The 25142-nt window shown below is 40.5% G+C and overlaps 1 protein-coding gene across 4 annotated transcripts in view; it reads right to left on the bottom strand.

Annotated features, from left to right (window-relative positions):
* Positions 1–24636, bottom strand: part of PGGT1B (protein geranylgeranyltransferase type I subunit beta) — a 37913-nt gene extending 13277 nt beyond the window's left edge. Inside the window, exons 1-7 of one of the 4 annotated variants that reach the window (XM_089492117.1) lie at positions 24468–24554; positions 21125–21303; positions 18440–18558; positions 11319–11386; positions 10493–10549; positions 8043–8194; positions 3837–3969 (exon numbers count right to left, since the gene is read on the bottom strand). In XM_089492117.1, the coding sequence (XP_089348243.1) occupies positions 3837–3969; positions 8043–8194; positions 10493–10549; positions 11319–11386; positions 18440–18521 (492 nt within the window). In that variant the 5' untranslated portion in view covers positions 18522–18558; positions 21125–21303; positions 24468–24554. Of the gene's footprint in view, positions 1–3836; positions 3970–8042; positions 8195–10492; positions 10550–11318; positions 11387–18435; positions 18559–21124; positions 21304–22187; positions 22203–24467 lie in introns of those variants that run through there. The other 3 variants (XM_089492134.1, XM_089492125.1, XM_089492116.1) reach the window with 3 other exon arrangements.
* Between the last annotated feature and the right edge of the window lie 506 nt (positions 24637–25142).

Raw genomic sequence — 25142 nt, 5'->3', positions numbered from 1 at the left:
TATAACATATTAAAAACACAATATCAAAGCATAAAAACAATTAAAAACTAAAACCCCTGATATCCCTCTGTTGATCCTCAACCATCACTAAGATGGGGCCACGGGAGGAATGAGGGAATCAGGGAACCTGGGCCGGGATGGTTAATCTGGAAAGGCCTGCCGGAAGAGATCCATCTTGACAGCTTTTTTAAAGCTGTCTAATGATGTCAACTGACGGATCTCATCCGGCAGGTCATTCCAGAGTTTGGGGGCGACAGCAGAGAATGCCCTCTGGGAAGTCGCTGCAAGCCTAGATTTTAGAGGCTGCAGTAAGTTCTTCCCAGAGGACCGGAGAGCGCGGGGAGGATTGTACGGGAGGAGGCGGTCCCTGAGATAGCTTGGACCCAAGCCATTTAGGGCTTTAAAGGTGATAACCAACACCTTGTACTGGGCCCGGAAGCTGATAGGCAGCCAGTGGAGGGACCTCAAAACCGGAGTAATGTGGTCCCTCCTAGATGTTCCTGAGACAAGCCTGGCTGCCATGTTTTGAACCAGCTGTAATTTCCGAGTCAAGCACAGGGGTAGCCCCATGTAGAGCGCATTACAGAAGTCAAGGCGTGAGGTTACCAGCGCGTGCACAACCGTCTCGAGATCCCTTACTTCCAGAAAAGGGCGCAGCTGGCGTATCAGCCGAAGCTGATAACAGGCACTCCTGACTGTCGCATTTACCTGATTTGTCATTAGGAGCGACGAGTCAAGGAGCACCCCCAGACTGCGAACACAGTCACTGGAGGAGAGTGTGACCCCATCCAGGGCTGGAGGTTGCAACCCAATTCTTGGTTTCGGGGCCGCTACCATGAGCACCTCCGTCTTGTCTGGATTCAGTTTCAATCTGTTTTTCCTCATCCAGCCCATTACCGCCTGAAGACATTCATTGAGAGAAGAGATGCCATCAGAATTCGAGGCCGACGAACGAGACACGGAGAAATAGATTTTGGTGTCATCAGCGTACTGATAACACCCAGCACCATGACTCCGTATTATCTCACCCAGCGGCTTCATATAGATGTTAAATAACATCGGGGACAGAATAGCCCCCTGAGGAACCCCACAAGTGAGATACCTCTTACTGGAGCTACAGTCCCCGAGTAGCACCCTCTGAGACCTGCCCGAGAGGAAGGACCGGAACCACTGCAAAGCAGTGCCCCCGATACCTAACCCCCTCAGGCGGTCTAAGAGGATGCCGTGATCTATAGTATCGAAAGCCGCTGAGAGGTGTAAGAGCACCAACAGGGTCACACTCCCCCTGTCAATGCTCAGACGCAGATCATTGGTCAAGGCAACCATGGCAGTCTCAACCCCAAAGCCTGTCCTAAAGCCGGTTTGAAATGGGTCTAGATAATCGGTTTCATCCAAGACAGCTTGGAGCTGAAGGGCAACCGCCCTCTCGATCACCTTGCTTAAAAATGGCAGCAATGACACCGGCCTATAACTTCTCATATCCAGGGGGTCTAGGGAAGGTTTTTTCAGGAGTGGCCTAACCGCCGCTTCCTTTAAACAAGATGGGATATGTCCTTCCCTAAAGGATGCACCGATGATATCCGTAAGGAATCTCATCAATGCATCCCCCCCCCCGGACGGCCAGCCATGATGGGCAAGGGTCAAGAGGGCAAGTTGTCTTCCTCACCTTGCCAAGCAGCTTGTCCACGTCATCAGTACTCACAGATTGGAACTCATCCAGTATGACTACATGGGCGGAGTCACTGGACGCCTCACCTGTCGACTCTGTTTCAACGGTGGCATCAAGGTCGGCTCTTATCTGAGAGATTTTGTCTGCAAAGAAGTTGTTAAACGCGTCACAGCAGGCCGTCGTTGGGTTAAGTAAGGGATTTGGTGCAGGGGGCACCTGCGTCATTTCCTTCACCACCTTAAAAAGCTCTGCTGGACGGGACTCTGCAGACGCAATACGTGCAGAGGAGAAGGCTCTCTTCGCTGCATGTATTGCCTCCCGATAGGAACGAAGAAAGTTCCTATGGCGAGTTCTGTCGGATAAGAGTCGAGTCTTCTGCCACCTGCGCTCTAGCCGTCGTCCAAACCGCTTCATCTTCCTCAGCTCTGGCATGAACCAGGGCCTCCGATTTGGGGCGGGATGGCAAGGGCGCTTGGGAGCGATCGTGTCGATAGCCCTGTTAAGATCGGTGTTCCAGGTATTGACCAGAGCATCGACAGGATCACCAGCATTCCCAACCAGTAAACCCTCTAAGGCTGTCTGGAATCCAATGGGCTCCATCAGCCTTTGAGGGCGGACCATTCTAATGGGTCCGCCACCCCCGGTGGGGCAGATATTGGCTCTAAGCTTCGTCTTGACCAGGAAGTGATCCGTCCATCTTCTCCATACAGAGCATGTACAGTTTCTGTAAGGCAATATTACAGTAGTGGCTATGAAGAGGCTGAAGTTGCTGATATTTATATGTCCTTTGCAGAGATAATAAAAATACTAGTTTCCTTTTCCTCATTAATACATATAAATTTACTACAACAATATTAATGAGAAAAGAAATTCCTAAGCCTACATAATTTCCCAGGCATCTAAATCAAACAGAATTGTATGCTGCTTTTAACTGCTGTGCTTGATTATCTTTTTGTAATGACACTCTTATCATTCTATCTGTAAACTGCCCTTAAAACTGACAGTGAAGTACAGAAATTCCACAACTAAATCTAAAATGGTATTGAGCTGTTCCAATCCTAACATCTCATCTAAATAGAAAACTTTCCTTTATACACAAGACTAATCTTTATGGAAGTACAAGTATCTAGGGGAAGTCAATGTAAGTATAGCAATCTTGGCTTCAACAGCATGTTTTATTAAATTGTATTTGATATACAATTTAAAAGTTTTATTTCTGTGCAGTAATTGACTGCACTCTGACAGAATTTTAATTGGGAAAGGACATGGCAGGGCTCACTGATTTGCTTTTTCAGACTACTGTTTTGGATCACACTTGATTTTCCAAGTTTACTTGAACTCTAGTATCTCACTATCAATGTTACTCCACTTACTGAAGTGTTTTCCCCATATCACATCAGGACTAAAAATACTCCGTGCCAGATTCTTGGACTGTAAAGGACAGATGATGCAGCAAGGAGTTTCTTTTCCAAGAACCAAATCTACAGTCAACTGAATCTTGTGATTCATTGAGAGAAACTTTAAAAAGAAGAAACTTTTTATTTTCTCTGATCTGACTGTTTGTATGGTGTTGTTTTGCACAGTTGTGAGTTCTGAATTTTAAAGATGACACACGTAGAAAGTGACATTCTGACATGTGCATTATCTCTACCTGCACATTCTAAACCACTATTATGAATTTAACACTTATTAAATCAGACAAAAAGAAAGACAGAAGTGAGAACACAGGTAATTATTTGTAAATTTACATCAAGGAATGCAAATGTATTTTAAAAGCTACTGCTGATTTAATCACAGCACAATTATGTGATCCACATTTTGAAAGCCAAACTTTAAATTTTAACTTTCATAAATCACAAGTAGTTTGAATTTAAATTAATCTTACAGATTAAATAAAGCTGAAGTAGAAAATGTATTCCCACCATATTAATGGCTATGCTGCACTGGTGTAATTATAGTAACATAGGTAAAAGTCAGCATAAATATGAGTAGTCATTTTGTTTTGAATGGTCTATTGACAAGCAAGGTCAGTCAATGTTGATAAATACCAGACACACAAGAACATCCAAAACTATAAAACTTATGCCTATTTACTAGGGCATTAAGTTCCACCAAACTAACCTGAAAAAGGGAAAAGTCCCATAAGATGACACTTGGCAAAACTCACCATGCTTCTTCTAATATAGTCTATGGCTTTCTTCATATCCATCCCTGACCAGTCATTGAGCATGTAGCATATACAAGCAGCGCAGTATATAAATCTCATGTCATTTTCACTTCCTTCAAGGACTGCACAAAAACTGAAACAAAATTAAGTAACAGTTAACAATCACTACAAAAATAAACCCTGGCCTGTTTATTTTAAATATAAAGAAATTTTTACATTTCCTTCAAAACATTCATTTCTATGGGGAAATGAACAACTTACTCATCGCAGGGTAGTACCCTATCTCATGACTGTAGGACCTCTGCCTACACAACTCATAACAAAGCCAGCAAATCCACAGTACTTTTCAGTTTCATAACAGTTTGGGCCTACCCAGATTGCTCAATCTTCAGATAAGAATCTTCTGTTCTCACCCCATTGACAGGGCCTGGGCTTTCTTAGGATTCAGAAGGTTGTACATTTGCACCAGTTGAAGAGGAAACAGACAACTGAAAAGAAAATGAAACACTTTCCTAACATCACTGAGCGTCAGGGAACAGCACACCAAGCATGGCCACCTGAATTTTCTTTATCTTTCACCTTCCTCTAAAGAGGTGAATTTATCCATGCCTGCCTTAACTACATGCACTTCTTAAAATAAAAACGAGAACCCAGAGTTAAGTACCAAAGGGCCCAGGTAATATGGATTCCATACTTCATCTGAAGTAGCTGCAGAAATATTTGCACCATGTCCTAAGGAGTTGTTTTTTTTTTTTTGGGGGGGGGGTGATTCATGTGGTTCACCAACTGCACATCAGTTATCTTGTAAAAGAAAACAAAGGACTAAAAAAAGTCACTGTCAACATATGTGTGTCAGACCAGTGTGGCAGTATTCACTATAAAATACTATTTCATATTCTACATATTAGGGGGGGGGGGTTTGAAATAGAAGCTCATACAAATTAAAAATGAATGCCTAGCTTCTTTTATTAATATTTAATTGAACACTTTATTGTGTGGATCTTCTTCCATCTGCTGCTGTATCACATTGCTACAGACACACTACTGCAACATTTCACAGCATAATTTCTCATCTAGCCATTTCTCCTTAATTAGCACTTGGCTTAATGGCATGCTAATTCGAACCAACATTTTCAGGGCAAATATGATAATGTTGATCGAACTCACTCAAGAATATGTCAGTTAGAAGAGATACTAGTTTGCATGCTCTTCCACATCACAAAAAGAAATATGTAAAATATCTGAATGCCATAGGTACAAAATATCAAAATGTTTATCTACATTTTTGTGGTGTGCAACATGAGGAATGAATGCCAGATCTTAGCAACAATATATATCTATTGAACTTCAAAATCTGCACTCTAACCTCAGCCATCCAACCAGTGGGTATGAAATTGTTTTCCTGCTTGCTCCCCCTTTACCATCCAGTGTCCAATGCATGTTTTTTGTGCCCATCTATTTTCATGTCCAGTTCTGCTCTGTTGACCTTGTGAAGGCATGCCTTCTATTTTTTCTGATCTTCCTTTTCCTTGTATGTCATTAAGCCCACCTGGTATATTTCAGGCTCCTTCCCTATTGAGGTTGATGTGCTCTTTGTGATAAGGCATGGCTGCTGAAAGCACTATATAATATAAAATGTTTATCATGGCTGTATGAACCACCACAGAAACCACTGAGACATCAGACCATATATGATCCCTGATTTTTTTTAAAAAAAACCAGTCATGTGCTAGTGGTTACTCTAGTGGGCAAAATCATGGCAGGTAATCTCTCCTTCCAAGTAAGATTTGAACACACTTTCTACATTTATTCCTCACCTGCACACTTTTATTCTGTTATAACATTTTTCCAAGGAGCTCTGGTAGGTTACAGGACTGGAACCATTATGATATGATCAGCCCCACCTATCTGAATACCTACTCAAACAGCAATTAGGGGAAGGTAGAAAACTGAATTCTGTTTCCATTGTTCTTACAAACTGTGAAGAAATAAAGATGATAATAATTCAACACAACTGTAGTGAGAAGAAAATTCAAATGAGATAAGGCAGTGGTTTTCAAAAGGTGGGGTAGAACCCCAGAGGTGTGAGAAAAGAGCTTCTCAAGGGGACCTTGAGACTTGGGAGGCCCTGAACCTTCCTCCTTCTCTTCCCAAACCTTTTCTGTCCTGGAAGGGAAAAGAAAAGCGGGGGGGGGGGGGGGGGGGCGCTTCAGAGCTTCTGCCAGGAGGAGAAGAACTATTTCCTTATAAAATGTCAAAATATAAATATACATGAATGTCTGAATGAAAATATGCACACTAAACAAAGAAAATGTTTTAATTCATATGCTACATTGAAGGGGGGAGCTGATGGTCTCATGTAGATGGAAAGATGGACACAAGAGTAAAAATTTTGACAACCACTGAGATAAGGCATTCATTCTACTCCAATTAATGGGCTGGGAAGTATGGATAGCAAACTAGATCACAGAATCATAGAGTTGGAAGAGACCACTTGGTCCATCCAGTCCAACCCCCTGCCATGAAGGGTAACACAATCAAAGCACCCCTGACAGATGGCCATCCAGCCTCTGTTTAAAGATAATGACAGCATCATAAAAGTTGTGGCTTTTTTTACAAATAAGTCCTTAAATTTTTACTGAAGAAAGTGACTACTGGTCCACGTGAGCCCTAGTACCAACACACTCATCAGGCACCTTATAAATATGCCAATGGAGCTTCCTTGCTTCCCCAATGCTGGACAAAAATGCACACAATGAAAAAGTTCAAGCAAATCTACAAGTAGTACATAATCACAAAAGAGTGGCTGCAGGTCTATTTAAAAGTCCACATACTAGAAGACTAGTTAGTTAACTTAAACAATATTTAGCTAGCTTCATATTTCTCTAATTTATCCATCTGAGATTATAATATTATATATGTTTAAGGGGTGGGGTTTTGTGTGTGTATGTAAGAATTGCTTGTCAAGGGTAATCAACATATATGTACAGTACTCAATTTTCTTCAACAGTTTCTTTCAGTCACCAGAAGAAGGGGATCCAAAGTTGTGAATTTTGAAAAATTCTCACTGTCCTATCTTCCCTTTCCCTACAAACTTATAACTTGTTTTCAAAAGGCTTTACATCTTTAAAAATTAAATCTTTCTAAACTCACTTAACAGAGAGACAGAAACTAACAAGGACAGGAAGTATTTTGCAGAGATGCCCAAGAAAACTCATTCAACACTGAAGGGAAGAAACACACAAATTCTGCATTCATATTTCTGATGTTTTGTTTTATAAGATCTTGATGTCTATAAATAAAACGTTCTATTTAATTATCAGACTGTAAAGTATTAGTTTTCTAGAGAGTATGGGTACTTGCATATTACAGATGTATTAAATATGGAAGACTATAAAATAGGTGTATTCAAATATTTTTTTCTAGCTGCCTTCATATCCTAGATACAGAAGGATAACTTTTCCCAAAGTCTCCATCCTATAAAAATGTCAATGTGATGGAAAGATAAAATGATAGTAGTTAATCTGAGCCATGGAGTAATCAACAGCTAATTTGAAAGACCATAAAAATAGATCAGAGCCATGCTTGTGGGCAGACAGAAAAGATGGGTAAAGGTTCTATAGCAACAGCTGGACACACATCAGAGAAACAAAGGAGGTACAATAGGAAGTATGCGAGATAAACAAGGTGTTATGACCAGAAAACTGAGTTAGCTACTATTGTATTCAGTATCAAAATACCTACAAATTTCTTGACTTCTTGCCTCAATATTTTTATCTTCCACTTCTCTAGAAGCTATTTCCATTAGCCTGCAACCACTCAGCTTTGGCTTTTTCACCCAGTGGTTGGAGGTACAGGATGTAAAGAATTAAAAGCTGTTCTGTAAGGACAGGACTTTCAAGCCATCAGTGATTGGTATCACTAAAAGCAGCAGCAGCATATGCTTAACTCTGCTGTGCTATGTGAAGTGAAGAAAAAAGTGGCATACTTTAATTTAAATTTGCCTTCCCCAGAGATAAGTAGAGTACAAAGCATGCAAGTAAGAGAGAAGTCCCTCTTTTTGCTTATGTGCTTCAAGTCTTCTCTATTTCCAAGCTGGCATCAGCCTGGCCAATTCTTAATTTACAGCAGAGTGTATTATATATTTGGATTCAGTTTTTCCTCTCTAAAAATATTTAACACTTTGCAACATCGAATACACTATACCTCCCATCTTCCAGCTGGAGTGCTCTGAGTCCTGCCAAGCAGGCTTCTTTATTTACTCGGCTCAAGTCATCACCAAGAATAATTAAGCAACAGAGGCCAGTGTAAGTCATTGCTATGTGCCCACTATCATAGGGATGAGTAACGCCAGGACCCTGAAACACACAAAAAATAATAATCAAGTTTTAGTTTGCTAAACAGAATCATAACTGTATGCCCATAAACCCAAACATGTATTTTCAAAGAAAACTAAGAAAATTTCCTTGAACTATCTTTCAAGTAACTGGTCCGGAGGAACATATCAACAGAGATAAGTCTGAAAATTATACATAAATGCCCACCTCCATGTTGTCCACATATATCATCAAGTATGCAAGCCATCAGATACAGGTATTTTAAGATTAGACTATGTCTCTGATACCCAAATTATTTTGCACAGATTTCTAAAAACAGATAATATTCTAATATGCCACACTTCAGTCTTATGTGACAGAGCTCAACCATTATATCTACTGATATAATGAGTAATGAATCAATAGACATTGACAAAGAACAATGAACCAAATGACAGTGCACTGGTTGAGCCTATTAAACCATTCACTATTTATCTGCAAACCTAAAAAGAAAAAAGGTTTAAAAAATGAAGCACATATTTAAATGAGCTAATTATCCTGAAAGACCCTTGATACATGATAGAGCAGGGTACTATCCTTGCAGTATTCTCTGGGATTTATATTTAAGATACTAGGTTAAGTAACTCCAATATCATGTAAGGTGCAATGAGATATTGCTAAATTAGTATAAAAATCACCCTCAATATATCTGTAAACATGATTACACAATATAACAAACTGCACATCTAAAATTTATTCTGCATTGTTCTATGGGTGATTTTTTTTAAAGAGCTAATCACACCAAGATGGATATAGTGCAAATCAGGTGTCTTATACTGAATCCTTTTTTCCATATGCCTACCCAATTTTGGGGGCGGGGGTTAAAAACCCTTCTATTGCTTTACAGCAGTAAAGAAAAGTGTGATCATGTGTTGGTTTGTCTGCTACAATACTATTTTTATCATAAGGCCATCTGTTTTTGGCCTTGCGCACAAGACCTACACACTGATGCTGTACAGTAAGAAGAAATGTTAGGAATGGAATGTCTGGCTATGGATCCAAGCTTCCAGCAGACAGGCAATGTGAATTCAGATTCCTCTAAACTTGCACTTGTAAAATTCTGGTCAAGGTACTTAGGAAGATTTTGCAAAACTGAAGAAGTTGTAGAAAAAGACAAACAAAATGTTCAAGAAGCTGAAACCCCTGCACAAGCAAAGGTTATAACATTTAGAACTGTTTAGATCTGAAAAAAGGCAAGCAAGGGGAGCTAAGATAGCTGCATTTAAAATTGTGCACGGTGTACAGAAACTCTTTACTTCCTAATACTAGAACTTAGGGTCATTCAGTGAAGTCAAATGGTGAAGTCAAAACACAGAAAAGAGGAAGTACTTCACACTGTGCACAGTCCAACTGGGAAATTCATCACCATAAGTTGCAGTGATAGTCACTAACTTGGATGAGGTGTCTAATTCATGGAGAATAAGGCTGCTAATAGTTGTATTACATCCAGTATGAGGGAGTATTCCTATGAATACCATTTGCCCAGGGCATGAGTGGAAGGCTCCTACAGCATTTGTGTTCTGTTTGTGGGCTTTCCAAAGACATATTGCTGACTACTGTACAAAGAGAATGCTAAGAGTCGATAGGCCTGAGCCAGCAGGGCTATTCCTATGTTAATGTCAAGAAGTGTGTTCATGCAGTGTAGGAATCTGACTTGTGATGTCTGCCAAAAATGTCACAAAGCCATCTAAGTATAGGCTCAGTTATTTTGAGCTGATTAATCCTTCCACAGAACTGAGTGCCAAAACAGATGGCCCTGAAGGCGTGTGGTTGGGGGCTGTGGCACCCACATGCTGTGGCCCCAATCCAGCTAGCTTCCACCCCAAATAGGAGCAGGAAAAATCTGCTCCTATTTGGGGTGGAAAAAAGGCACTCCTTTGCTGCTGGAGCTGGCTTTTCACCAGCTCCAGCATAAGTCACGTCTAAATGCCACATCCCCAAGCTGGATAGAAGCCAGTTGGCATGTAGTCACTGGCACGGCTCTGTCCGGCTTGGGGGCATGGCATGTCTAAACACCATGCCCCCAAGCCAGCACAGAGCTGGACTTTCGGGGCCATCTGTTTCGTTCCTGCATCTTTTATTAAACTGACATGATATTAGTGAAGGATTTCAAGTGAAATATATCCTGATTTAGTTTACAATATTCAAATATTTTAAGATAATGCTAATGCATTCCTTGTATTAAAACTATGCATTAACACCCACCTCTGGTTCCACCCCAGTGAAAGGAGCAAAGTGAGCATACAAATACAGAGGCAACTGTTATTCAAGTCAACTGACCTTAAGTGGATTCTGTGTCTTCACTGAGATGAATGGCGTTTGCAGATGTTTAGCAGACTACAAAAAGTAAATGTCAAGATCAGGACTCTCCATGTTTATGTCAGTATGCAACTCCTGGGCCAGAAAGTTCACATAACACCAAAACCATTGCTTAGAACAGAAGTGGGGAAATGTAGTTTCCCATGGCTATTTTTGAGGCTCCAAGAAACCTTTGCTTCTAATTTTTAAAACTTATTTTTTAAAAATATTCAAAATACCCTCTATGCCTTCTAGAGGATATTGGAGACAGTTTCCATCATGGTCTTTTAGGCTGGGGGGAAACTTTTTTCAAAATCAGAAGTGACCACTAATATTCTGAATTAAATGTAATAGTAAATTATAGTTTGAGGCAAACAAGGAATTGACTAAATAGAGCACAACAGGAGAAAAGGGAATATGTAAACCCAGGGCTTATTAGTGTGCCATCAAGCTATGACTTGTAATTACAAGAGAATCTACTTGTTGAGTGACAACAAGCTGTTCCTACCATTTCCAATTCCTAATCTCGCTAATCTTAAAATTTAATAAATATTTTTATATTAATGCTTAGTTTTCATTAAAACATTAAATTTATATTTGTCTTTAATGTCTCAAGAAAACTCTGAAGAGCTTTCTGTTTAGAAAACTCTGCAGTTTTTAGTGAAGAAAAATAAAGCATATCCCCCCACCCCAATTCCCAATGTCAAGTTTCTAAAATGCTTTGGGACTATGCCCATCTGAAAGGCTTATTTCATAATCGTCTAAATATTTGACAATGGGGGAAGAAAGAAAATAAGCTTTCACTAACCTTGGATGGATTGAATGGCATTCCTAAATAAGAAGAACCACGGAATCCACAGCGATGCATGTTTGAACCTTAAGAGGAAAAAATCAAATTAATGTTGCATGTTCATTTGGGCAGCACTTAGTACTATACAGATCAAGGTAAATTTAAAGGCTTTCTAGGCTTACTGTTGATGCCAGACAGTTCTCTGTCTCAACATAGCAATATATACACATTTACCCAATGATAAGTCCCCATAAATTAACTGTGACTGAATGTATAGGACTATGCTGATACTTTTTCCTGTAAAAGATAACTGAACGAATGAACATCACCATCGCAAAACATTAAAAAGACAGTATATAGTTGATGATGTCAATATATCTGTGTTAAAAACTCATTTGTTAAACATTATTGGTTGTACCAGTTGCATTTTTTTCTGGCTCCACAAAAAGAACTAAAAGCATGTTTCTTTAATATGAATCCTACACATCATAAACATTAACTGACATTTCCTGTTTCTGGGATTTAATTTTATACAAGAGCCAACCTAAAATCTGTCACATCATCACAGTTCTGGATTCTTGAAATGTAAGTCACTATAAGTTGTTCCCTTTAGTTGAAAGAACAGGAAGTTAACACACCTGTCTCTTTAATGTTATGTAAACAAAGTGTCCCAATTGCAGTTGCAACTTCACAGGCAAAACATAGCCTACTAGAAGTTTTATGACACAGCTGCACCTCAGTCATAGAGCATCAGAAAGTGAATAGCTCCAAAATTTCTAGGTTTCCTTCAAATTTCAAAGCCAGCTTCAAATTGGTTATCAAGAAAAAAAAGTTGCTAATCAGGGACCTAGCCTAATATGGCTTCAGTAAACATAAGAAACAAATTAAAACCATCTTTTAACTAACACTCACTACTGCAATAGGTATTTTGATCAACAGGCATAAAAAGGCATGAATAACATTGTAGATAGGAAAATTTGATGTAACAATTTTATTAAGAGTTTAAGGGCTTTGACCTTTTCAGAACATATTTTGCCTTACCCTTTCAGAAAATCCTCTGATACTCATACAGTGGTATGCATAAAATCACTATAGACAGGATCTCGAAGGAATCCAAAATATTTCAATTGTACAAATCAAAGGCCTTATTTCAAGCTGTTCAACCTAATCTGAGACATTTTTTAAACGAAGTCTGTGTGCGCACATGTGTATATTAGTGCTACTGTATTGCAGTACAGTATTTATATAAATACTATTTCTGTTGTAGGCTGCCATGAACAGAAAGAAAAGGACAGTTTCTGCAAATTCATCCTTGTGCATTCTCTGAGCATCTTTATGCACAGGCCAAAACTTATGTTCCCCCAGCCTCATGTCCTCCTGTCCAAATGATGCAGGATACTGGCTCTGGACTGGGATCAGGCAGATCAGACATGGATCCAGCACGATCCCAGCCCAAAAGTGCCTTAACCCAGTCTAAAAACACTGGTTGTTTGCCATGGAATTTCTAAGAAACTCCAGAGTAGCAACCAGCAGACCAGACAGCCTCACATGCCCAGTATCTGCCTCTGCCATCACAGTTGCTGAGAAGACTCCCATGCTGCATATGATGTCAGATGGGCACATGGCAGTAACCAGGTACCCCGTTTCCACTGTTGTGAGTCACAATAGGATTCTTATCAGCAGGTATGATGGTGGTGGCAGGTACAGGGTGCACAGAAGTAGCATGGATTGGTGGTGGATGGTCATGTAAATACCCACTTGTCACCATGATGGTCCGGAGACTAACCTGGCTCAAGATAGCATGGGTGTGCCCCATGCTATCCTACCCATCTGGTTAGGGCCTGAGTCTGCTTCAGGGAGTGTGCTTAAACATGGTAGTTGGTATAGGGAACATGAAGAGAAAGAAGGAATTTGCAAGGATGATGCCTTTCTCCTTTCATTCATGGAAGGTCCCACTGAATCAAAGAGTTCTCCATAAACAGAAGGAGAGCACAGGTTACAACTTATTATTTCCAGTACATCATTAAGTAGTACATATATAGACTGTGTGTCTGTGTTATACACCCACTAACACATACTCCAGCTATTCTTATTACTAATCAAAACAGATGCACAAATATGGGGCATTATACACTGGTGTGGAGCCAGCATGGGGGTGTGGCATACATACACAGGCCACCTCCACACGGATGTCACACTGTGCACCCAAGGAGCGCCAAAAAGCTGTCTGTATTGCCATTTTTTCTTTTATCACTCAGAATTTCACTGTAGCAATCTAAATGAACACTATTCTGCAAGGCCTCTGTTACAGAACCTAAGCTGAGTAACTGAAAACCCAACACAAAGGTTAAGCCTACTTAGTTGGGCAGGGTTTTGAGAATCCCCTACAGCTACTTCATGTCTCTGTGGCTACTGACATACTGCAGAATCAACACACATTGACAATGCTTTAACTATCATGGCACCATCCTGTGGAATTCTGGGATTTGAAGTTTGTTGTGGTACCACAGCTCTCTGAGAAAGGGTAAATGGCTCATAAAACTACAAATCCCAGAATTCCATAGCATTGAGCCATGGTAGTTAAACCAGTGTCAACTGTGTTAATGCTGCAGTGTAGATGCAGCCCATGTTTCTTTCTACTCAGGCAGAGTTAATCTGTTTTATGTTGTATATGTTTCAGCTGCAGTGAGCCTTTGTTAGGTTAGGTTAAATGTTAAAGGGTTAGTCCCATTTATTGCTACAAATAAGTAATTTCATCACTACAGCTTCTAGTCTGTTGGATGGGCTGGCACCAGAGATGCTTTCCTCTTCCATCCACTGGCAAAGAGCCCATTTCTAGCAAAGTCAACTCTGAATTCTTCATAAAAAATATGCTTCATTCTGAGATGCTTCATTAACTCAGGCATGCCCTTCTATCACAGTATCACTTAAATTTTGAAGGACAAAGAGGGGTTGCAAAATTAGGGGTGTGTCTAGGACAAGGAAGTCTAAAAAATAACTAAACAGGGCTCTGCTGGGACACTGAATAAGAACACAAGCATTAAGGAGGCAGTTTTAAACTGATGTTGTTCATTAGAGGGCTAAGACGTATGGCAGCAAAGGATGTCCTAGCTATGTACCATAGTTTATCTGCGAACAGAAAAAATGGCCACAATTTGTTTATTTGTTTTAGAAGGAAAACATGATTCCTGGCTGAAAACTACTTTTCAACTTGCAGTTGTGCACCTTAAAGTCATTTCCAACCTATCAAAAGGTTCAGGTGTAAACATCTGGTCACCAAGTCAGCCTAGTAGCAAGTCCTTGGTCACAGTACACAGAGATCATTCATCTAACCTAGTGAAAGTATCAGATTTATTCTCGCTTACATTTTTATAGCGACCCATTTGGTAGATATATAAAGTGTTACCTCTAGTTGCAAAAATATGTACAAAATTTATGCTAATAGAACAATAAAATACCAAGTACAGTCATATCTCTACACTTTTATGCATAGATAACCTATATAAGAATGTTAGCATGAACTCATGACTTTATTCTTATAGTTCAATTTGGAAGAGATGATAAATATAAGCACAGACTATTCATGATATTTAAGAACATAAACCTGCTTCCAACTATTAAGTGATATATTTTCATTTTATTGCTAGAACAAAGCTATTGTTAAACAGGAAAAATATTTTACTTCAAACTCCTTTTCTTGCATCTTTCACTAACATGCTATTATCTACAGATATTTGATAGCCCATGAGAATACAGACCATACTAAGTGTGTTATTGTTTTTCAAGCAGGATCATTAGCACTGCTTCTTCTAAGGATCTGTGCACAAAATGATCTTAAACCTTCTATAACCTTTTAAGACAAGCACTCCACAAATTCAACAGAGAACAGGCCACCTTGCACAAGGGAAACAGCCACACCTAGATCACTATTCATTGACCAGGAGCTCTTTTAGCAGTTTCAAAAACCACAACAGCAGCTATTTTAGATAATTTCCTATTGATGAGGTATTATGATGTTCCAGGAAAACTGTCTGAAGGCTAATTTATGAGGCTTCAAAGTTTTTGAAATAACAGTAGGAATTTTTTTTAAAAGGTACTATATTTCACATCAGGACTACTAATGTGTGCCACAAGATACTGTGATTTAAAAATAGGACAGTTAATTGTGTGTGTGAGAGGGGGGGGGGACGGTATCATAATATTTTAGTTAGCCACAGGTGCCAACAAAACTGTAAAAAACAGAAGCAAAAAAAGTTGATTCACTTACTGTCATATGAAATAAAAGCTGAAACAAACTTCATAGCTCCTTAAACACCAAATATGTTATAGCATCACATGAATATGTTTACATTTATTATAGTATAAGATTTTAAATATACAACCACCATATGCCACCAGTGTATGTTACAATGCATTTTTGTATTTGATTAAGGTGCTACAAACTTTGTTGCTTTCCTAAAAAAGAAAATCATCCCCATAATTGTAATCTTGTTTAAACTGAACTGTGGTATAGCACCATCTAGCGTTTGTTCTCTACATATGCTCATTTGTTGTTCCTTGCCTCAATCCATAAGAGGGAAGGAAAATATTTATCATCACCATCATTATTGATGATGATACTAGTTGTACTGAAAAAGATTAAAGCATCTACAGAAGGACAGAAGATGTACTAGTGAGTTAAATCCACCATTATTGAAAAAGAAGAAAAATATAATCTTATGTCACTTTAAACGATTTAACATAAATGTCAGTCTGTAATGTACCACTACACTAATTTTATGCTTGCTTTAACAGAATAACACAGATATCCTGCAGAAATTACATTAAGGACAGCTAAAATAAGAGCCCAAGGAGAAGGGGGAAGTGTCTCCACAGAGTAAAATATCATCTCCTCCATGTAATCAACCCTGAACAAAATGAAAATGAAAGATGAAAATGGACTCCTCACACAAAACTTTGTGGAACTCCCACAATACATTCCATAAAATTGAGTATCAGTCCATTTACAAAATGTGTCAATGCAAAAATTATCCCATCCTCTTTTTTTTTTTTTGCTAAACTTTTACTGTTTAAACATAAACCCATTTATGTACAAGTATTACTGCCAATTATTGTATTGTTGTTTCTTTTAAAAGTGTATTTCTGCCACAGCCACATTAGTACTGTATAACTACAAAGGAAGTCATAACACTAACAAAACCAGCTTAACCAGAATTGTGGAATAATCATCTCCCATAATACTTCCCAAACTCTAGGTCAGAGTATGAACTGAAAGTAGCTTTAGATATTTAAATAATTCAGTTTATTTTTGGTAGCTAGACATAGCATAATATTGAGATTCTACATATATATATAATATTGAGATTACACACACACACACAGAGAGAGAGAGAGAAGAGTGTGTATGTGCAGGCCCTTCACATTAACTGGGGTTAGGGGCACAGAACCCCTGTGAAAGTGAAAAAAACACACAAATAAAAAACACTTTTAAAAAAACAGCCACAGAATTGCACTAGAGAACATAGAAATGCCTAAAGAAGTGTTTTCTGTAGGAATCTCTAGGTCCTCCAGTGTCACTGTATGGTCAACTTCTGCTAGATGTTGGACATAGAGTTGCATTGGAGGACCTAGACATTTCTTGAGTTAACATATTAATCAAATCCATGAATAATCAAATCCACAAACATTAAAGCTACAAATGTAGACAGCCAATTGTATATTCACGTGTCCTTAACCTGTCATCACCCACTACTATATTTCGATAGGAGAACCTATAGAGAAAGGGGAAAGCGCTTCCAATCCAGCAATCTTTTTTCCAGAACACTTGTTAAAGAGAGCACGCAGTAGGTCAGAGGCATTCAGCAAGCAGGGGGAAAGGTTTATACCAAACATCCTACCAGTCTCAGGCCTGTTACAGACTGCCAAAATAAAGCTGCTTCGGGTCTCTTTGGAGGTATGCTGTTTAAATGATGCATGCATCCTAAGAATCCGGAAGCTGCACCAAAGCTGCACTCCAGTTCTTAGGAATGGAGTGTGGCTTTGGCGCAACCTCCGGACTCTTAGGACCCATGCATCATTTAAATAGCATACCTCCAAAGAGACCCAAAGCAGCTTTATTTTGGCAGTCTGTAACAGGCCTTAGTTCTAACAACTTCAGTTCTGTTATTGTTCTACAAGAATAAGAAACTTTGCCTAACATGCAATAATGTACATTAGGACCCCCATATCCACGAGACCAGTAGCCACAGATTGACTTACCTGCACTGAAGCCCCATCCCAAGGATGTGTGGATTGTCTGGTGGGGCTAGTGAGGGAAGGGGAAAGAGGCATACATAGGTGGCATGGCTTAGCTTGCCCCAGCTCCCGCTCATCCCTTCTGCCTCTTAGCACCTACTGATGCCCCCTGAGAAGGAGCACCACCTGCTCACCTGTGCTGCCAACAGCCCATAGAGAAGAAGCACCACCCTGACACCCAGTAAGGCCTACCAGCCTTTCTTATTATTTCCTCATTTAAAAAAAGCATTTCCATTATTATTATTATTATTATTATCATCTATTTTTTTTAAAAAAAGCACCTATGGTTTCGCATAACTGTGGAAAGTCCAGGAGTGTTTACCATGGATATGGGGGTCTTACTGTAATCATAGCTATTTTTAATTAACTATTTTTAATGTTATTGACAGCTTAATTCTATATTAATGGCAATTTTTTGTATGTTTCAACTATACTTTATTTTAATTTGTAAACTGACCTGAGCCCCAGGTTTTGAGGGTAAGGCATAATATAAAGGTAGTAATAATAATAAAAAACATATTTAACCAAACCTATGGAGCATGAATTTCTTAAAATGTGAGGGGCAATCTATTCAAAAGCTAACCTATTCTGTACTGTAGATACACATCACTAACTCACTATGTACAATCAATGTGAGCAAATTACAATGCTCTTGAAAGGCTTCACTGCTCTGTACTGCAACTGGAGTTAGACCATACACACATTTTAGAAATGAGAAGAATTTATAATCATTCAAATTAATTGGTTTCTGCAAGCACCCAGCATTTGTGTGCTTTTTTTAAAAAACGAGAAACAGCACAAGTTTAATGAAACGTCAATATAAGAAAAGCTAAAAACTCACTCACTATCTTCTGTGGGAAGGACTTGCAGGGAATAAATCCATTCTGTTATATCTTCTTTGTTCACCAGATCTAAGGAATCCAACATATCCAGACCAGAAAGTGCAAAAAACGCAACTGTCAACCTGAAAGGGAAAAAAACACCAGAGTTTTATTAATCACCAAGAGGATCAAACTGTTTGAAAGCATGAAAACTCAGACTTCACGCTTCAAACCACACAAAGCATAATTTTTAGCCTCCAGAACAAACTGAACAGGCGTGAGTGCTGCAATATGACAACCAGCTGCAGGGAAGTTACTGACACAACAATTCTGGAAGCAGGTATGGCTGTCAAGCTCACCTTACAAATTTCAACTGGAGGCAAAAAGTAAAGAACTACCAACAGTTCTCTCCCTGTTAGGTGAAGGAGGCCACACAGAGAGAATGCAGAACAGCAACACACGCAAAAAAAAATCTGTGTAATAAATGGCTCATTAACAACAAAATTAAGGAAGGGCAACTTCCTAAGCACTGAGCGCTATTTCAGAAACTACCATGGGACAGATAAGAGTTGCTAGTTTACCTTTTTTAACACAAGTAACAGATATTTATGTATTAGAAATTACACATGGGTAAAAAGATGACTATGGCGGGTTACAGACCACCCGTTTGGGGCGGTCTGCACCCGCCTCTTTCCCCGGTGTATCGGGGCTTCAGTGGTTAGACCAGCAGCCGCTGAGGCCCCGATCCGCCGCTTTCTGGGCTGCAGAAAAGCGGCAAAAGGCCGCTGTCCCACAGCCTGGAAAGGGGTGTCCTTGGGGCTTCAAGCCCCAAGGACACCCCGCGGTGGCGGGGAGGAGGTGAAAGGGGCCGCTTGGCCCCTTTCTCCTTTGTGGCACTGGGCGCAGCCGTGTGAAGGCTGCACCCAGCGGTGCAAACCAGGAAGGAGCTTTGAAACGGAGCTCCTTCCTGCTCCGCGCTAAGGGCACACTAAGCGTCCTGGCACGGAGCGACATCACGTCTGCGCCGCCCCATATAGAGGTACTATATGGTGCGTCTGTAATGGGCCATAGTGCTCTTGCAGTATAAGCCTATACACTAGATTACACATGAAAAATTTAGGTCATATGGCCTCAAAAGTGTGAGCTGCAGAAAAATGAAGCTGCCAAGCAGATCAATAAAAAGGATACAATCACGGTTAAGTTTTAAAAAATCCCTGTGTCCTTATAAAACATACCATACTATATTTTTGTACCAACAGTTATATAAAAGAAAGGAACAACAGCAGAAGGCCTTCAGTATGTATCACCATGTTTACCATGGCTCATTTCAGATAGCACCATCAGCAAGAAGATATGTACAGACAAAGATACACAAGTCTAGGCTCCAAACATTAAAAAATCTCTAGCTAGACAGAAGATGAAAAGAAAAAGAGGAGAGTTGGGTGGGTGTAAAAAGCCTCCACAAAAAGGAGCTTCTTTCTCAGACTTTTCAGTAAGTAAGGTATGCCTGTATTAATTATTCATATACCTAAATATGAAATTGACTATCATATTGACCACTGACAACAAACAAAAAAGAGCTAAAATGTCTATGGCCCCATACAGACTGCCAAAATAAAGCTGCTTCGGGTCACTTTGGAGGTATGCTCCAAGCATCCTAAGAGTCTGAAAGCTGCGCCAAAGCTGTGCTCCAGTGCTTAGGACTGGATCGTAGCTTTGGCACAGCTTCCGGACTCTTAGGACATGCAACATTTAAATAGCACACCTCCAAACTGACCCAAAGCAGCGTTATTTTTCCTGTCTGTATGGGGCCTATAATACTGACTCTAGTGCATTTAATTACTTTCCCAATTAAATATAGTACACTTAACACTTTCCCACTGAATTCAATCAGCAAACAGCAACATCCGTTTTAAAAATCTTGGGCACAGAAGGGGGTCACTGAATCCCAGAAGCTGTATTTTGTTTATCCTTGGGCTAACAAAATTCTCAAATTCAACGTTTATATTATTATGAATAATGATAACAACTTTATATACTCTGAATGATAAAGAATATACAGCCAAAACAGTAAAATCCGTGTGCTAGGGCAAGACACCATCAGTTTCAGAGGAAGCCCAAGTTTTCAGAAGTACAATTCATTTCCCAGCGGAGAAGGTGAGATCCTCCTTAGAGTCGGGTTGCTCTTCCCATGTGCTCCTAGAGGCCGGGAAACAATTACAGAGTCAAAAGACCCTCCTGCCCCCCAATGGGAGGGGCAATCCACAGGTCAGTTGTTAGCCAGCCTAAGAGGAAGCAGGCTCTGACCAGAAGGAAGTCATCATCAATTGCAAACATAGAACAATGAAGTCTGAGCCTAGCACCTCCAGAAAGAGCATCCAACAATTCAACAATCATATAAACATATTATGTTTTAAAAAACAAAACAATACACCAGGATATATTTGCTTATTTTATTCCATTCTGCCTGCTCTTCCATCCAAAAGCTGTACATTTTAGAGTTTAACCTGGTTGAAAAGGTTGCACAGTGTGTGTAGCAGCTATTTGGAGATGCAAGATGCTATGCTAATAGACTACAGAACAATATATTGATTTTGAGCGCATTTTAAATATTTAATGTCTTCCTCTATTTCTCAGCATGTCGATTTTTACTGTTTTGAACCAAATGTATTACAATTATGTTTATCTTTCAGTGAACAAACATATTACCTTAGAGTCTTTTACTAGGTAAGCGGGTCACATTTAAATCTAATAAGATTATCTCTAATTAAGCCACAACAGGTTCAGCCAGTGTTTTCCCAATACAATAAAATTCCTGTGCACTAGTTGTAGAACACTACTGAAATTTGGGTCACTGTTTGCCTCTGAGAAATGAGTTGTTCTGAGACCTGCAGAAAGAGACCAATTATTAATGTTTGGGGGTCAGGACACATTCACACTTCATGAGATCTTAACAGAACAGCCTATCACACTTATCCATGACTCATTTGGGCTTTGCAGCCTTGCTTGCAAGCATACGCTTAGTTGTATCTATCTGAAGTTTGCAATGCTGTAACCATCAAATAATAAATAACCACACTAATGTTTGTTATACCAATTTCAAACCATAACCTGTTTTTAATTTCAACACTGAGACAAGACTCCTCATGAATTGCACTGCTTGCATACTTAGTTATTAATAACCATGATGCAAAACAGGTACTTTAAAAGGTGGATAAATATATTACAGAACATATTCCAAGAACAAGCAACATGGAACAAACCCTGATGAGGAAGCTGTTCCATTAAATATTACATAGGCCAGCATTTTCCAATCACTGGCATCATATGTTGTACTATGTCCTTTTATAGATGCCCCAACAAAGAGCTTCACCATACAATACTATATAGGTATATTCACTACTCTTTAGACCCATAAAGCTTATTCTCAGCAAAGTATGCACTCAAATGCATTTTCTTTCCCATTATTTAGACTGACTCCTTCAGTTAAATAGCTTCTATAGTGGGTTTTTTTTAAGGCTTTCTTTTTAAAAGATTAGCAGGAAAAGAGGAGATTATCTTCAAAATAAATCCCTTTATAAATAAAACTACTTCAGTCCTTTAGTAAGAGGCACCACCCTTATTCTTGCTGCCCAGAGTCCTTCTTTGTACACATCTATTTCTAACAGGTCTCTGCCATGTAAAACCCTCATCTTGATCCTCCCAGTTCACAAGCTTTCCTTACATGATACGAGAAAGATGTTTTTGACAACTATAATGAACTCTTCATTACCTCTTGCTTGAAAGGCAGGCCATCTTTCTTCCATTTTTGCCTTAGGAAACACACATTTTCCTGTCACTGCTTTTTACTTCAGCAGATATAAACCTCATTAGATGAAACTAAACATCTGGGCTGGTAAATGGAGAACAACTCTTCTCTCAGGCTTGGTTAAAAAGCCCGCAATCCAAACTGCAAGCCCAAATTAAGAGAAAATACCAAGGAAAGTATGGTACGCACCAGAATCCCTTGCTGACCACGAGTGAACAGCAAAACAGAGTGAAAAGGGGACAGCAGATAAGCCTGCCTCACTAGCTAACTCCCAGGTTCTAAAAGCACAAATTATAAAGCACAAACAGGCAGAAAGGGCAGCAATAATGTGCCTGGAAAAAGGAGGCATGTCATCGGCATGTGCAGAGAGTTCGGTAGGACTTGGGAGCGAGCCGATGCCCCACTCTCCCAAGCCCTAAAATTGGCCCCAGGCCAGCGCATAGCACCAGTCTGTACCAGGCCTCAGTAACCAAAATGACAATCATAAAGAAGTGGAAGCTGGCGAAAGAAAAAGTAATTTCCAGATGTATTTTGGCAAAAGCTTTCAAGTAGTCTTCAGAGGGTTCAAATTGCTTTTGTTTACAAGGCTTACCTGACCAACTTGTTTCATTTTACATGTACCTATGGCTCTGAATAAAGGTTTGCTGATATATGTTGATCCACCCTTCTGCTTTGGGGTGTAGAAAGCTATCCCTATGCTTTCTCTCTTATGTGTGCCTCCCATACCAAATTTTCTGTTAAAATAGGAACGTAACACATCTACTTTCTTAACAGAGGCCTGAAGCAGAAGGGCCAAATAAAGAGGTTTCTGGCCACTTCACACAGCCCAAAACTGCTGGAAAAAGGAACAGTGCAAAGCCACGGTCCTGGAGTGCTCAGGGCGGGAGTGGGCTGTGACTGCTCCTTTTGCCCTGAGTCTACCTGCATTTGGGAGAGGTATTCCTGGGCAAGTGTGATAAATGAGTAAAGGAATGTGTTTTACCTATGTGTAATGTTTTATTGTAAGCTGCCTTGGGTCCTTCCTGGGAGAAAGGTGGCATACAAATTAAACAAATAAATACATTTGGGAGTGGGGGAAGATGCTTAAATGATTCTCTAAGCAGGTGTGTCCTAGGTATGCAGAACCATCCTCCACATCTCCTGGGCTTGGAAAGGAGGCTACAGAAGTGCCAATTACAGCTTTCTGACATCTCTGTCAGCTGATGACATCAAAGGCTTCCTGTTTTGTTTTAGTTCTGGAAGCCTGGGGAAAATGTGATGTTTGAAGAGATAGCATGGATGCCATCTCTCCTAGTCAAAGATATTCTGCAGCAACAGAGGAATGGATGAGAGCAAGCATGGCACAGTGGCTTCAAAACGCAACTAGAAGTTTCAGGACTCTGGACTGATCTCACCTGAACCACTGGCACTTTCGGGGGGCCTTAGGCAAGTCACACTCTCTTAGCCTAACACAATTCTCGCCTGGAAAAGCCTAAACCAGGGTCACAAATATGAGAGAACATGGAGGCACATAACATACACATAGCAATCTATGCACTGTATAACTTCTCCACCAGCAATATCTTGAGATCGCTTCGCTTGTAACTGAAACAACCAAGAAGCAAGCAAGTGGTTAGACTTCAATTCCAATTCCCAAAGCAACACAGATCCCCTCCAAGTTGCAAAGCCCACACCAAGCCATACAATAGCTATGTTCTTAAAGAAAAGACATTATAGTACCCTAGGAGAGTGTTTTGAAAGCACTGCGCATCAACGTGTGTCTCTGTGCATCCAAGTCCCCTGTCACTCATGGCAGCCCCATGGACTTCCCAGGGCTTTCTAAGGGATGGATGGCTCTGCCAGTTCCTTCCTCTGAAATAGATAGGCCTGTTACAGACTGCCAAAATAAAGCTGCTTCTGGTCTCTTTGGAGGTATGCTATTTAAATGATGCATGGGTCCTAAGTATCCAGAAGCTGCACCAAAAGCTGCACTCTGGTGCTTAGGAATGGAGTGTGGCTTTGGTGCGACCTCCGGACTCTTAGGACCCATGCATCATTTAAATAGCATACCTCCAAAGAGACCTGAAGCAGCTTTATTTTGGCAGTCTGTAACAGGCCATAGTCACTGGCGGTCTCTTATCCAAGTACTGCTAACCAGGGCTAAGCCTTCACCCAGACAAAGAGTTAAAGCGGTTCCAAACCGGGTTATCCCTCCAGTGTGGATGCAGCCTCAGAGGGTCCCGCTCCCTCCCCTTCCCAGGGTACCTGCTGGTCTCCAGGGAGGAGTACCGCTCGGGCAGGATCTGGAGGCAGCGCTGGAAGAACCGGACGTGCCGCTCCTTGAGGAAGTCCAGCCGCTCTCCGTCGCCGAAGCCTCCCTCCGCCTCAGACACCGCCGCCATCTTGGGCAGCCGCCGCCGTCGCGCGCAGCATCCGCAGGTCACGTGGCCCGCCCCTTATGCTAATGAGTCCTCAGTGGGCGGGGAAAGGAAGCTCGGCCACGCCCCTCCTGCGGCTCAAGGGGCGGGGCCAGGCAAGGGCCTTTCGCTTTCAGCCGCTGGGCTGCTCCTCCTCCAGGGGTCAGTTGGGGTCGGGGGCCGGACGCCCTCCTTTTCCCGGACACGCCCTCCATTTCAGCCTTCTGCCCAGGAGCACGCGTTTATATTAATAGTCCTGTTTTTGAGCTTTTATTTCTCTAATGCCCTACATTTCCAGGAGGGGCTCCCCAGTGGCCCCCATTCTGAGCATGGCTTTAGATTAATAGTAGTCTTTCTTTTCTCATGTCCTCCATTTCCAATGTCAGCATTCTCTCAGGCGTTTCAAAGCGTCCTCTGTTTTGAACATGAATTTATATTAGTAGTGCTTTTAACTTTTTAGTTTCCTAATGTCCTCCCTTTCAGCCCTCTCTCCAGGAGGAGCTCCAAAAACATCCTCCATTTT

This window comes from Sceloporus occidentalis, unplaced genomic scaffold, assembly GCF_023333645.1.
Source record: "Sceloporus occidentalis isolate IW3139 unplaced genomic scaffold, rSceOcc1.0.p SCAF_1, whole genome shotgun sequence".
NCBI lineage: Eukaryota > Metazoa > Chordata > Lepidosauria > Squamata > Phrynosomatidae > Sceloporus > Sceloporus occidentalis.
The sequence above is the reverse complement of the archived record's forward strand: the minus strand, read 5'-3'. Positions and strand labels throughout refer to the sequence as shown.